The sequence below is a fragment of the Xylocopa sonorina genome, chromosome 10 (genome assembly GCF_050948175.1).
Source record: "Xylocopa sonorina isolate GNS202 chromosome 10, iyXylSono1_principal, whole genome shotgun sequence".
In the NCBI taxonomy this organism is placed as follows: Eukaryota; Metazoa; Arthropoda; class Insecta; order Hymenoptera; family Apidae; genus Xylocopa; species Xylocopa sonorina.
In genome coordinates, this window is record NC_135202.1 from 6321206 (window position 1) to 6336336 (window position 15131).

The 15131-nt window shown below is 44.3% G+C and overlaps 1 protein-coding gene across 1 annotated transcript in view; it reads left to right on the forward strand.

Annotated features, from left to right (window-relative positions):
- Rdx (BTB/POZ and MATH domain-containing protein rdx) overlaps positions 1-12845 on the forward strand; it is a 34042-nt gene extending 21197 nt beyond the window's left edge. Inside the window, exons 3-8 of the mRNA XM_076903520.1 lie at positions 9908-10029; positions 10729-10880; positions 11220-11347; positions 11441-11618; positions 11700-12021; positions 12140-12845. Of these exons, the coding sequence (XP_076759635.1) occupies positions 9908-10029; positions 10729-10880; positions 11220-11347; positions 11441-11618; positions 11700-12021; positions 12140-12284 (1047 nt within the window). The 3' untranslated portion in view covers positions 12285-12845. The remainder of the gene's footprint in view (positions 1-9907; positions 10030-10728; positions 10881-11219; positions 11348-11440; positions 11619-11699; positions 12022-12139) is intronic.
- Positions 12846-15131: the final 2286 nt, after the last annotated feature.

A 15131-nucleotide genomic window follows, 5' to 3' on the forward strand; every position in this document is an offset into this window, starting at 1 on the left:
CACGTCCCTGTTTCATTCTTCTCAGAGCGGAAGAGTTCTTATTTTCGTCAGGTCGCAGGCGTTAGGAACCACTGAAAGTAAATTAGACGATCACTCGAAAGAAACCACGTGCCGATTCGATAGAAAAACTCGATGGCAACCAAATTAGCATTGGTGTCATTCATCCACGTTAGCAAGTTTTCCAAACGGAATCCTTGGAAAAGCGCGTCTCGAACGTGTCAGCGGGTCCTCTCCACCCCTTTCTCGGTCAATTTCGTCGTCTTCGTCGATATCATCCTCGTGGTTGTGCGTGAGTGCTCGCGCTCCTGGCGCTCTCGTTCTATTTTTACTGCTCGTCCCCTCGCGATGTGAATGACCTGCAACTAGATATCTCGCTCTGCTCCCTGTCCGCGATCTCTGACTCGCTCCGCGGAAACGTTCGCCGATTTTCCACGTGGAAATTCGACGGTTCCTCGCGAAAAAAATTGTTGGCGGTTCGAGTCTCTGGAAATATTCAAAATTCGATCGAAAAGATCGCGATCTCCGACTCGCTCCGCAGAAACTTTCGCCGATTTTCCACGTGGAAATTCGACGGTTCCTCGTAGAAAAAATTGTTGGCGGTTCGAGTCTCTGGAAATATTCGAAATTCGATTGAAAAGATCGCGATCTTCGACTCGCTTCGCGGAAACTTTCGCCGATTTTCCACGTGGAAATTCGACGGTTCCTCGTAGAAAAAATTGTTGGCGGTTCGAGGCTCTGGAAATACTCGAAATTTGATCGAAAAGATCGCGATCTCGACACTTGTTGATGGTTTGAAAGATAAGAATGGAACAGAGGGATAGATAAACGCAGAGGATCAAAGATAGCACGAAGAAGTTCTGTTAAAATAGAGAATAATATGGCAGAGCTTGGTTGAACAGAAGCATAAGAGATGGAAGTAGGTCTCGTCGAAGCTGAAGTCAGGTTCGAAGGAAATCCACAGGAAATGATAGCCGAAACACCTGCCCCATTTCACCGTGCGATCAGCTGTCGCGAAAACCGTGCCAATTAATTATCTTTGGCAGTAAAGAGACCGCCTGAAGTGGCATCGTGTTCCGAGGAGCATAGAAAGTCCAACAGGATTCCAGAGCTACCCGTAGAAACTCGGTCGAACGATCGAATCAATTTCGACAGCGTTCTTTGCCAATTCTGATCGCTATCGCCGTGCAATTCGACGCGATTCCGCAATTCCGCTGATTTGAATAAAACCGCGTGGACTTTCGAACGGTGGCTTGCCTCGATCCGACCTAAACGTTTGATCGTACCATCCATGATCATCGAGAAGACACGAGAGCTAGCCTTAAACGAGATTTCGTCTACAAAACTAGTAAGATGCCCCAGTAGATCTCCATCGAGATTGATCAGAGATTATTTGCGTAATGCGATAGCTACGTGGTCCAATTCGACGGACTTGGAAGATGGCGTGCATGCTCTTACTTCCTCCACTTCCGCTCGCTAATGTGCGAAGTTGATGGAAGTTGGCGTCGTCCGTGGCGAAACTCCAGTATCCCGACGAAGTTGACTCTCGGTTTCCAGGGAACACGCAGGGACCCTCTTACCACCGAATCGAAAGTCGATTCGTGCTCCAGTTAACTTTCGTAATGCACGCGCCGATTTCGCCTCGTCAGCGGTCGGAGCCTGGTGCAGCAATCGCGAATCTGTCGTAACACGCCGATCCGTGGACTCGATAAACCCGTAGAAAGCGTTTCTGTGCCGTTTTCGGTTGGTCCTCTCGGAGGATCCTCCTTCGAAGATGATATTTGCGTGACAGTTTGATAGATCATGGAATCATTGATCAGATGGTTCTTCTCGTTCGAGGATTTCGTTTGCACAGTCATCTGTTTACCTCGTGCAACCTCTCGCTGATTGCAGTTAACGAGGTATCCTATACGTCGAGCCTCGTTCGTTGCATTCCTGTTACATACGGTTGCCTAGAACGAGTAAATTGAATGCATTAAAGCGTGGATGTTAGCTTCATTCTGTTTTCTGCTACCTCGTTAATTGCAGAAGCCTCGATACACGAGACTCGTATGCGACTATCAAGTTACCACTGCGCTTTGCCTCGTCGAGTTGAACATCTTCTTTCAGCCATTCGCAATTGCAGTTTCGATTGTACCTGATTCTTCGATCAAATTTTCCATCGTTCGACACGTCTGGATGAATCCATCGAGCCGCAGAAGCACTTCCTGAGAAGAAACTCCCTTAACAGCTTCCTCGATCCGCATCCGCGCACCTGCTGTTCCACAGAAACCCGCGGTTGTCAGTTAAATTTTTCCACCGTCCCGTCACCTAGACGCGAGCCCCATATGGCGGGGCCATTATCACTCGTTGCCTTTCATTTCCACGTCGTTATCTCGAGGCACGTGTTCCATTACACCGTCAGCCGGCCAGCCAACCGGAGCTGCGTCGACTCGCGATGAAAAATAAGATTGCGAGAAGACCCGAAACTCTCTCCTCCTCGTCTCGAGCAATAATAATCGCTCAAATTGATTCTCCAATCTGCGGACGTTCCTCTATTATTATACTTTTTGCTCATTCCCTTACTTCTTACCTACAAACAAACGATCAACCGTCGCGAATGTCGATCGACTCGATCCACACTAAAATTTACCTGATCAAACCGCATCGTTTTCCACGTTCTATTGAATACAGTTATTACTTCAATCACTCTCCATCCTCAAACTTCCAAAAAATCGATCCAATCCACTTCCATCTCGATTACTACACACATAGACGTTAGTGACAATTTAAAGGTACAGAGGAACCACGTGTACCAAAGTACACGAACGATAATCGCGAATAGCAGGAACCGTTCTGAGGACATGATCGATAATACAGATCGACATCGATAATGTCACTTCCTTCGTGTAGCAAAGGTCCAACAAGCGCCTGGTGCGCTCCATTCGTTCGCAGCCACTCCGGTTGCAGGATAACCAGGGGCTTCGTACAGCGCGCAGGGTGATTCGCGATCGTTTACCCCGGCGCGCATGCTCGAACACCGTGTCCAGGACTCTACCGGAAGCCTCGACTTGGTCCGTTTGCCGTGCTCGGAGCAGCGCTCGCGCTCGCGCTGCTCCCGTAAACGGGCACGGGTGATTCAAGGCCGATCGTCGACGACCGCCGGGTTGAACGACTCCTGGGGGCGTCGACCGGGCCTCCTCTCCTCTCTCCTCCTCGCTCCCGTGCCGTGCTGGTTTTCCTCTATACGGAAACGGCCAAGACGATGAACTTTGTGCCTGCCTTCGTTCCCTACGCTCCTCTGAATCCTCTTCGACGTTCCAGGACTCTGGCACACGCAGCTCTCTTCGACACTGGGGCGATCGATCGTGGATCACTGCGAGGAGAGATTCGATGACGACTCGAGATGGCTTTGTTGGAGTTGTTTGAGCAGGGTGGTGAAAGTTTAGCACACGACGGGGAGGATTCGAAATTTTGGAGGGGAAGGTGTCGATGGATGTTTCAGATATTTATTTGGAGAACGTTGAAGGGAGTCGAATTTGATGGAGACGGAGGTTTGTGGACTTTGAAAGAATTTCGAGATGAAATAACTGGAGTGAGATGAGAGTCTTAGATATTTGGAGGTTGAGATCGGTGTTGAAAAGGAGTTGATACACTAGATTTTGAAGTGGGAACGGTGCTGAATGAGTGGAATCCGATACCAAGATGAAAGAGACGGTGCTGAATTCCAAAATGGAACAGAATTTCGAGAGCTACTTTTGCGTAGTCGAGAAACGACGGTGATGGTGAGCAGAGTTTAATTGGGAAGTATGAAGATGGAAATCTTTGGATGTTTGAAGAATGAATAGCCTATCGTTGGAATTTCTCATCGCAGGAATCGTTTCGTTCGGAATTTCAGAAGCTCTTTAACCACAGTTTCAAACCCACAACTCAGTCCACCTGTTCCTGTGAATCGGTTTAATCGTTCGCACGCGCAAATGGCAGAACCTTGGATCTGCTTCCGCAATCAGGCGTCGATTCTTTAAAAACAAGGGACGTCGAAAGCGCCGCGGCGATGATGAATGTTGCAGGCCTTCCGTTTCCGCTCGAGAGGCGTCCAAGCGTTTTAACGAATTTACAAGCACCGATATAGCCGATGGCTGGTGAACACCGTCGACGCGTTTACCACCTAAAGAGCCTCCGCAAAATGTTATTTCATCCCGAAATAGCCTGGAAGTCACTCCTCGCTGTTGATGAATTATTTCGACGCCTTAGAAGCGAGCCGATTTGCCGTCTCCACGAATCTCGAGATTCCATCGCGGACGTCACGTTCAGCTCTCCTTGAGTTTAAAGAAAGATTAAGCTTGGCCTCCAACCGACGTTGCCTAATTGCCGGCAACGAGACGTCAGAATCGAGAGATTGTGAACAGATATACATACAAATGGTGGCTTTGAAATACCGTATCACACGTAGCACTCTGTCTCGCCATTGGCTGAAATTTTTAGCGGCCATACTGGAAGCTGAAGCGCGACGAAACTCGAGGACAGAACCGCGTCTAAGTCTTCGTTTTTCAAAAAAAAAGCCAGACTTCTTTTCGAAGGTTGTTCGTCTCGAAATCGAAACTCCAAACGTAGTTCTGTTGTTCTTGATTTTTGTCTTGTTTCAGCTGATAGGATCGCTCGTTGGAATCTGCGCGAAAAGTGAACGAGCCGCTCACCCTGCGCGCGTGTCAAAACTACCTTAAGTCCGCGGTATTATTAAAGTAACGGAGTGCAGCGATCTGTTTGCTTAGTACGTAGCGATTATTAATCAGGTAGCGATCTTTGACCTATCTCGTTCGTGAAACGCTGAATTCAAGGACGATTATGGACGACGATGGCGGGTTGAACTCGCAGGGGCCATCGACCGGCCTTTTCTGGTTCCTCGTTGCCCCGTTCCAAGAAAACGAACGAATCATATCGATATTCTTCTCCCACCTAGTTAGTTTAACAGTACCCTGGGTCCGATTAACAGTATTCTAGAGATTGGTGGGTGGTTAGCATCTAGTCTCATTTTCTTTTCGCTCTCCTGTTAATTCTTGCTCACCTGACAAGCGTAACGCTTGGCCTCGCATAAACTCGAACGTAGTCTAAGAAAACAGACCAAACCTAGACTTGTACTTTCATTTATCATCGACAATTCGTTCGATGTTCTATTTTACTAAAATAATTTTGATAGTAAGAAAAATGGTAAAATTGAGATTTGATGAATTCACGTAAGACTTGATCCTGTTCGCCTGCTCCAATCACCAATCGAATCTCGTACAGTTCCGGTAGTTTTGCTGGTTCGCGCCAATCTGACGTAACGAATAGAGGGTCACTGTGCGGATCACGTGATCACGGTTAACGAAAGGAATACACATGAACTCGCATTCGGGGGGATCAATCAAACGTGTAGGCAGACTTGGATCACGGCCAATACGTACTATTACGTGGAGGATACGGAATTAGATTCGGAAAATAATGCCGCGCGATCCGTACAGTCGCCTCGGGATACACGCGAATACCCTTGTTTCCCCTCGTGTCAACAGGATCGATCCGATTTCCCGCCTTTTTCGAGCCACCAAAAAGCGTCTCAACAATACTTCCCGAATTACTTCAATTTAAACTTTTTTTCTCCTTACAAATCTAAATTTTATTATTCCATTACCACAAATTTGAAAAGTTTGAAAGCTGTCTCGACGCTGAAGATTTGAAAGCAAATGAAAGGAATGTCGACGTTTCGCAGCAGTTGATTTCATATAATAGGATAGAGAAGGAAATTTTGTTTTGCTATTAAATTGATTAGTTTCAAAATTCTGTTAATACTTTGATTCTCTTTATTTCGTACTCGAACTTTCTTCCCTCTATGGGCAGGTCATCGTGAACGCTCGTTAAAGTGTCCTTAATCTCTCTACCTTATCGATTACCACCTACGAGTCTCGTAGCGTGACTTCGCAAGCACTGCTTCTTCTTCTTCGAACGTAACATTTATTACGCGCGTATATATTTCTCCACACAGTTTGTTACGTATGAAATCGTGTCCAACGTATACGATAAAATCTTTCGTTTCACATATTCCAATCACCATTCCATCATTCAACGGAACCAAGGTTCCGCTGTCCATCGAAGGACAGCATTTTTTCCACGACCTCCCAGCCACATCAATTTCGATCAATCAGAATCGAAAGCTGTCCAACGCTCGACGAGTTCCTCCTCTGCTCGTCTAAACGAGCGAGAACAGCTGAAAACGCTCACGTGGCGGTGCGCGCACCGGGTTCGATGATCCTCACTTCGGCGTGACCTTCGCTGGCTATCTCACAGGTTCAATGCACGCTTGTTGTACGTGTAATCTCGTAACCAGTTACGTGTTACTCCGGCTCGGAAAATGCCTGTTCCTCCTTGCGTTGCTCGTGAAACTCGACCTTTTACGACTGCACACCGCGCGGACGTTCTTCCGATCCCGTGCCCCTGGTTATTCGGCTCTCCTGCCTGTTCTGTCGTTGCTTCGAGAACTTGTTCTCCTCTCCGAGCGTTTTAAATAAATGTTCCAAGTGTTACAAAAACACCTGGAAATCAGATCGATCAAGTGTCACTTCTATTTATTTCTCAATGAATTTAATAAATGCGACAGATTAAAAAACAGCGTTAGTCCATGACGCTGCTTTTTGTCGATACCATTACTTACTGTGTTCGTTGTTCTGTATTATAATGAAGGACTTAGAAATAGTTGTTGGTGTTGTTATAATGTTAACATTAATGTGAGAGACGTTAATGTCGATGTATGCCGCGGAAGTCGATCATTGTTTCCAATGAAAGAGCGATCGAAAAGAGAAAGACGAGGAGGAGAGAAGATACTTTCACTTCGTTACGCGGAGGTTTTCTCACGCTTCCCTTTGTGCATCGATTCCTCGCCTCTTCGGTCCCGATTTTCTCTTTCACGTGGCACCTACGCGTTCGCGTTTTCCGCGAGGTGACAGGGAACGCTGGAAGGGCCCCGCTGCGTCGAATCGACGTTTCACGCCGCATTGGTTCCACGATTGGTAAACTGATAATCGCCCGCGCAAATTGATCCGCCCGTTCCACGGACGCTTGTTAGCTTTCCTCGTTTCCGTTCGCGTGGAAACGGAGAGAGCGATGTTTAATTAACTCGATCGACGCGAGAAAATCGAACGGCGACCCCGTGTCACTCCGTGCCTTCTCGCTGCGCGAGGCTTTAGGCGATTCGATTTCGACGAAGGGATTTCGAAAGCGATCCGAAGGGTAATTTTACCGTGGATATCGCCTGAAACTTAATTCAAAGGAATGTATCACGTTTCTTATTATTTTTAACATTAAGCACGCGCTTACCCTAATATTTCTTAATACGTTACATATTAATTATTGTTTAGTAAACCTATCTTAACCAATACAAATTTGAAAAAGTAGAAACAAAAGAAGGCAGTCGACGTTGGACTAACTCAGTATAGTCACGCAGTGATGTCAGGTGGCTAGGCCACGGTGGGCTGTGGTGAAATTAACATACAACAGCCTTCAACCTTCTAAAAGACGACCAAACTGGTTCAGTCCAATAAAAAACAGTGAACCGTCCAGACAGACGGCAATTATGCTATCTAAAATAAAAGGAAACCAAAAAAAAAAAAAAAAGGAGAAGAAGCGTCGAACGTGCTCCGAGGTCTCCTTAACCGGGTGTAGTAATCGCCAATGACCTATGACGCGCGGTTAGGCTTGCGCAATGTCCTTCTTGTAAGTGATTTCCATGGAGGCTCCGGTTCCAGCCGTGTTTCGAGGGCCCCGTAAAGGCTGTGGCCATGGTGACGACGAGCATAACGGCCGATCGAGATAAGGGCCACGTCGAGAAGGTGAACTAGACAAATAGATTTGGCTCCGGGCTCAGCGTCGTTCGCCAAGGTCGGGCACACGCGTGACGTCAGAGATCATTGACTTCTGGGGGCTCGACCTCGGTTTCTTCTTCTTCTTCTTCTTCTTCTTCTTCTGCTTCTGCTTCTTCCTCTTCCTCTTCCTTTTGCCCCCTCGCACCGGCTCTCTCGATTCGTCTGCGTCTTCTTTCGCAACCGTTCCCAGTTTTCGGATCGAATATCGCGTACAAAACTAGAGAACGCTCCTGCGTTGACCGCGTCCTCGCATATTGGTACTAATTCCATCGAGCGTCGATGTCGAGCGGAAGTGGACGCACGCCTCGTCACGTTTCAGAGCGGAAAGGAGGTGCTCGATCGATCGGACGATCGTCGAGTACCGCTTGCCACCTTCCTTCCGTTCCTACACGTTTAAACAATTAATACGCCTACGCGCATTCTGGCTCGAGCCTCGTCGACTCGCGAAGGATCAATATTTAAATGAACACCATGGTAGACTGTTCTTCTCAACTAGGAGCCATTAATCTTTTATCGATTATTATCTTATTATCTTGATGCGTTAATTTCGAAGGACAATTTAATGTAAATCGTTCCATCGATCAGGGTAATTACCAGACGGTAACTTTTGTTCAATTTCTGTAACGTGTACGAGCAAGTATGCAATTACTGCGAGTATGTAAATGGTGCAAGTGATTCCTCGCATATTTCGAGCCCCACCGAGTTTCACCGCGACTGCTGCTCCCCCGTTACACACCACCGTGCTTCTTGCCCATCATAATCGACGCCCACCTGAATTCCAAAGGATGAATCGAAACATTTGACCCTACTGGAATGCAATTTTCTAGTCGCCAAGCTATTTCATAACGAGCAAAACCCGAGTGTTAAGCCCACGGGCTTCGCTGTAATACTTTCGACACTATTAAATCCTCGACTTCCTCGCGTTCTTGCAAAATATAAAAACGAAAAACATTCCTGAAACAGCCACAACGCGATATTAACGAATCGTAGAGCTGGCGCTGCTGGCCTCGCGTTGCTTTTTAAAAATGACCTTAAGTAGGACATACCTGCACTTTATAGCCCGCGAAATACATTTAAAGGTGTCACAGCTGATTTTCTTTATATAAAAAGCACATTCGTCTCGCGAGTCTGATTGAAACGAGCAGGCCAGGGGTTACGTCCATTTTTCTGCGCGTTTTTTTCTTCCTCGAGGCAATTACGTAAGAGATATAGGCTGAATTCGACCCTGGCTCGATCTTTTTCTCGCTCTCTCCGACCTGTACTTGTAGTACTTCTCGAGGCTCGTCTGCCCGCTACTTCAAGGCCACGATCAATTTAGTCGTAGGAACCTTCGACGTCCCTCTCGAAAAGAGCTTCTGTTAACTCTTTTTTTTCGTCTTCCTGCTCGTCTACCTTTACGTTCTCTTTTTTTTTTTATTTCTATTCGAAACCACGCGACGAAACTGGCGGACAAATATATCCGAGGACGTGGAAACCATTCGACACACGTGCATCCATCTTTATATATATATTTTATAATTCCACCTGTTTAACCAGCTTTGTTTTAAGCTGAAGGGTATATAGAGAACGTAACGGAAAATCTCCTTGAACTACGCGCGATAAGAGGAAGACATTTGACGTCCACCTCGAAGGACAGTAATCCTAGGTTTTTCCTTTGCTTCGCATTTTAACGGCAGCTGTTTCTAACGTAGCTCTGCGTTGTGTTTGCAATGACGGGACGGAATCGTTTTTCTGTCGCTCAGCTGGCTAAAAGTGATTTTACACTTAAACTGTGCAAAACAGAATGAGAATTTTGAATGGAACACCTTTAAGATCGATCCCCTCCACCAATTGAATAAACAGTAATCGTAGCGTAATTTATGGATTCTAAGATGATTTGTTATTTGCGAGAAAGAATAGTTGGACTTAAGGTAGCATGAAAAAGATTTCGAGCAAAAGATAAAATATACTTTTCTCTCCCCTTAGCGTAGATAGATTAAGGTAGCTTCTACGGGATATATTCTGACGTGGTGTCGCATTTGAAGGTCTTATGTGCACAGGTGAAGGTGGTTAAGTTCAGCTACATGTGGACGATAAATAACTTCAGCTTTTGCCGAGAGGAAATGGGAGAAGTACTAAAGTCGTCCACCTTCTCAGCAGGGGCCAACGATAAGTTAAAATGGTAAGATCCGGAAGGAGATTATGCCCGTTTATTATCAGCTGCGCGGCACGAGGCACCGGGGAATTTCGCTTTCGCAGTACCTTTCGTAGAGACGTTAGCGATATTGTTTAAGATTCTTTGCATTGCATACCAAAACCGCTGTCCCCCCCGCTCTGACATAACACAATTACGCCCGTAATTAATAAATGTCTGTAGCCCTCTTGCCGCGTTCAAATTCATCGCTTTCCTTTGCTAAGCGACGATAAGATTCTTATCGTTCATTTTTCACTGTTATCTTTCTAATTTAAAACACTGTCGCGACGAACATTTTCAAATAACAACAAATATATATGTTTCCTGTTAAATTGTATTTAGACCTCTAATAATCGATGTGTGTACTTAGATATCTTTTAGTTTTAACCAAACAGCTGCAAACCTTGGACTAATCTCATCTGCTTCTTCTCTAAGAGTGTTCTTAAATTGGACCTAATCGGAGAGTAGAGTTTAAGAATTTATTGCGAGACAAGAATATTATTTTAAGTAATGCATGCGTCCCTTGTTAATCGTTAATTGAACGAGCTATCCACTAACAAACTGTATGCAAAATTTTGTAAAAATTCTGTGATGCCCAAGCAGCACGTTTTTTTACGTAAACAGCATCAATTCTGGATGTTCGAATGTAGCGCGAAGCGAATTTAAATTAGCGGTGATTGATTTTAGGTGCCTAAGAGTGAATCCTAAGGGTCTGGATGAGGAGAGCAAAGACTACCTGTCTCTATACCTCCTCCTCGTTTCGTGCAACAAATCCGAAGTCAGAGCAAAGTTCAAATTTTCTATTCTTAATGCCAAAAGAGAAGAAACCAAAGCAATGGGTAAGTGTTGTACACGTGAACGGATGCAATGCAGGGTATTTTAAAGATTTTAAAGATAAAAACACTATCCGCATTCGTTTTCCATTTGTTACATACATATCTGACTGTACATTCTTATATCCGTATCGTCATTAAACAATTCTTGCTGTTCGTATAAAGAATAGAATGTAAGAAGACGTACATTCAAACATGGCGATTCTTATGTATCACATTTTCGTGGAAAATTGAAAATGGTCTACGAAGATCCATGTTAACTACAATTCTCTGAACCCTTGCTTTTCTCTCTCGAAGCTTACGCCCGCTCAGGAACTGTAAACAGCGGTAATCTTATGCTTTCAGAGAGCCAACGTGCTTATAGGTTCGTCCAAGGTAAAGATTGGGGTTTTAAGAAGTTCATTAGGAGAGATTTCCTGCTGGACGAAGCCAACGGACTCTTGCCCGACGATAAACTCACGATATTCTGTGAGGTATATACCTTTGTATGTTACATACTTAATATCTGTAACAACCCCCTAACCGTTTAACGCGAACGAAATTTTTAACGCGGCTAAATGTTGCAGGTCAGCGTAGTGGCGGACAGCGTGAACATTTCTGGGCAAAGTAATACTATACAATTCAAAGTTCCAGAATGTCGATTACCAGACGACCTTGGGCTTCTATTTGAAAACCAAAAATTTAGCGACGTCACGCTGACCGTGTGCGGGAGGGAATTTCAGGCGCACAAGGCAATTCTCGCAGGTAGATTGACTTGCTAAGATGTTGGCGCTTCGAGTTGGCCTCGCAGATCCGCCTATTTCACCTTACAATTCTATTGTCCAGCGCGAAGTCCCGTTTTCTCGGCGATGTTCGAGCACGAGATGGAGGAGAGGAAGCAGAACCGCGTGGACATCACCGACGTGGACCACGAGGTGCTGAGAGAGATGCTACGGTTCATATACACCGGGAAGGCGGCGAATTTGGAGAAGATGGCGGACGATTTGCTGGCCGCGGCTGATAAGTACGCGTTAGAAAGGTTGAAAGTTATGTGCGAGGAAGCGTTGTGCACGAGTTTAGCTATCGAGAACGCAGCGGACATTCTGATCCTCGCTGATCTTCATAGCGCTGATCAGCTCAAGGCGCAAGCCATAGATTTTATTAATACGTGAGTATTCGATTGCAAATGTATAATTAACGGACGGACGAAAGAAAAAGAAATGTTTCTGATTAACAGAAGGCGACGTTAAACGAGTTTTAGTTTATCCCTGTTATTCGTCTTGCAGACACGCGACAGACGTGATGGACACGGCGGGTTTCAAGTCGATGGTGAACTCCCATCCGCACCTCATAGCGGAAGCGTTTCGGGCGTTGGCCACCCAACAAATACCACCGATCGGACCGCCCAGGAAGCGGGTTAAACAGAGCTGAAAACAGTCACCGTTGACACCGGGCACGACCTCCACATCGCCCCCGCCTATACTGCATCCCTCATGACTTTTTTGTGTACAGTGATACAAGTAGTGCTAAATAAATGTTTCCTAGTGCGCCATCCTCTGGTCCACTTGAGAAGGAACCGCGACGGGAACTGTGGTCTCCGTGGTAATCGACCGATATGATAAAAGTATCGTTCAAAACAAGGCACCGCACGACGCGCGGCCGGGTTAAAAACGGCTAGTTCGTGACGAGAAACGCAGTTGTAATCCATAATGGCTATAGACTTTGTTCCAATTCGATGAGGTCGTCGACGTTTGAAAGAAAACCTATCACAGGGAGGAGAGGGGAAGAAGAAAGGAAGCACGTGTATGTCGGTGGAAGATAACCTGGAGAAACGCGTATACAACCACGATCCGTTTGTTCCAACCGGTTTGGACGAAATTTTTTTGGTATTCCGCATCGTGTATTAAATGTTAACGTTCTTGCGCAGGAGAGAAATATGCGTTTTCCTCGTGCGACACGGAAACGCACTACAGACCAACGATTTGTCTCAACGCGCACGACTACGAGTCTCGCAAATGAATTTGGCTTTCGTTTCTGCAACGAGGATTGTTGGAAACACCGTGAACCGTTATCTACGTATCACGAGAAGGATATCAGACGTAACCAGAGAATGAGAGGACCAAGGCGACGGTGGAATTCGCTGAAAAACACATTGATCCAGACACTGAGAAGAAGAGACGGCACACGTGACGCATGAAGGAAGTTGTGATAGACGTCGACTGGACGATTAAGAAAAAAAAAAAAATGAAAAACCAAGAAAGATAAATGATTTTGTTCCTTTGATAAAGAAAAAAGAAAAGAAAATGGATGAAACGAGATGTCCCACGCACGTTCGTCGCGGAGGCAAAGTGACAAGAGATAATTAGATATGTTTATTAACGATAGTGATTTTTTTAGTTTTTAAATGGAAAACGTGAAAGGAAAAAGAAACGGAAACGTCGAATTCTTCCAAGAACGGAGAAAAAATGATTCTAGTTAGTGTTTTTTATGATCTCTTTCTCTCAACATGTACGACTACTACTATGATTACTATTAATGCTACGCAATCTGTGCCCCGTATTTTTGTATATTTTTTTGTCTGCAGATACCGCCCTAAACCCCCTTTACTCTATCAATACGCGGCCTTTTCTTCTATTCCCTATCCCCCTTTATATCACTAGGCACAGTTTGTTTTGTTTTCTCGAGTATTGCATAGTAGACGAAGTGATAGATTCGAATTATTATTATTATTATATTATTATATTATATTATTATTATATTATTATTATTGTATTAAATTTAGGGTTGTCCATAATTTAATGAATTTTATGTTGATTATTATTGAAATGTCTATCGTACTCGTACGCTGGATACGTGTATTAAATTGGAGACCGTTTCAAGAGTCTCGCGTTGAACGGGGGAAAAAAACGAAAAAAACAGAAAAAACGAACGAACTCGATGACACGCGTTTATGAGGAAGAAAAAGAACAGGAAAAAGGAATTAAACGAAGTTATGTAAAATAAAAAAAAAAGTTAGTCAATTACGTAGTACGATAATATTAATCGTTTTTTGTGTAATTAATTAACGGAAGTCGCAAAAATTGTGTGTGGTCAATGATCTGAATTATGGGCAACCGACAAGATACGCAAAAAAAAAAGCAGACAACAATAATCATCATTTAGTACCGTACTGGCTTCCTGATCCTCCGACCTAGCTTTACCGAACGTTTTAAATACGAGATATAAATAATACACCTACCATTACAAGGGAGTAATGATATCGAAGATTTAATGCCATACATGTTCTGTGATAAGACCACTGTAATTAACCGCAATTGTAATCACAACCATTTCTAGAACCCTCTGACGATCCTGGCAGCCAGTGAAAAAAAAAAGAAAAGAAAACAAGAAATTTATCTTTTAAGGAAAGAAGGTCGCTACTATTCCGGACAGTCCCAAATCTAGCGTCCCTTTCGATTTTAAGGTTTTTACTGTACATATCTAACTTGTATTTTATAAGAACTGAACCGAAACGGAACTATACTTTTAACGAAGGGTACAATAACCAACTATAATTTATTCTCTATTTTACAGACTGTGCTAAACTCATGTTCCTTGAAACACACTAGCAATGCTTTAAGTAAATGTAATGTAATTACGACAAATTAATACGATTAGAATTGTATATGTGTATCGTATCCCGTTCCTTTTAATCTCGACACGTACATGCATTTTACCCCCCCTCCCTGTGTCGCTCGTGTTACGACGCCATATACATAATGTATTTCTGTCGAGATTGAAAGGGGGAGGTAAAAAGATATGGAACTCCTATGGAAAAATAGTTAGAGAAGGTTTTTCCACCGTTTTTTACACGATGTTTATTTCAGTCGTAGTAGATCGTTAGGGCTTACACAAAGATGAAACGACAAAAATGGTGAAAAGAAGAAAAACGTGGGGGGAGGGGGGGATAAAAAAAAAGAATATAGCGTAAAGAATAACGAAACGACGTAAGCGGTTTAAGGAACAGATTTTGGCCGTATGTGCTCGCTCAGATTTTTGAAAATGTTGGAAGCAAAAAAAGAAGGAACGAGAAAATTGTCTACGTCCATTCTACTACCCATAATTCTATCTTTGGGACTGTGCGGCGAAAAAAAAAAAGAATATCTCATGAAACTCGTAATGTTGAATGTCTTTTTCCTAGAAAAATGAAAGAGAAAAAAAATACAAAAAAACGAAACACTAAATATTAATACCGTACGACAGTTCGAGAAATATTAGATGCAATTCTTTTTCGAACCA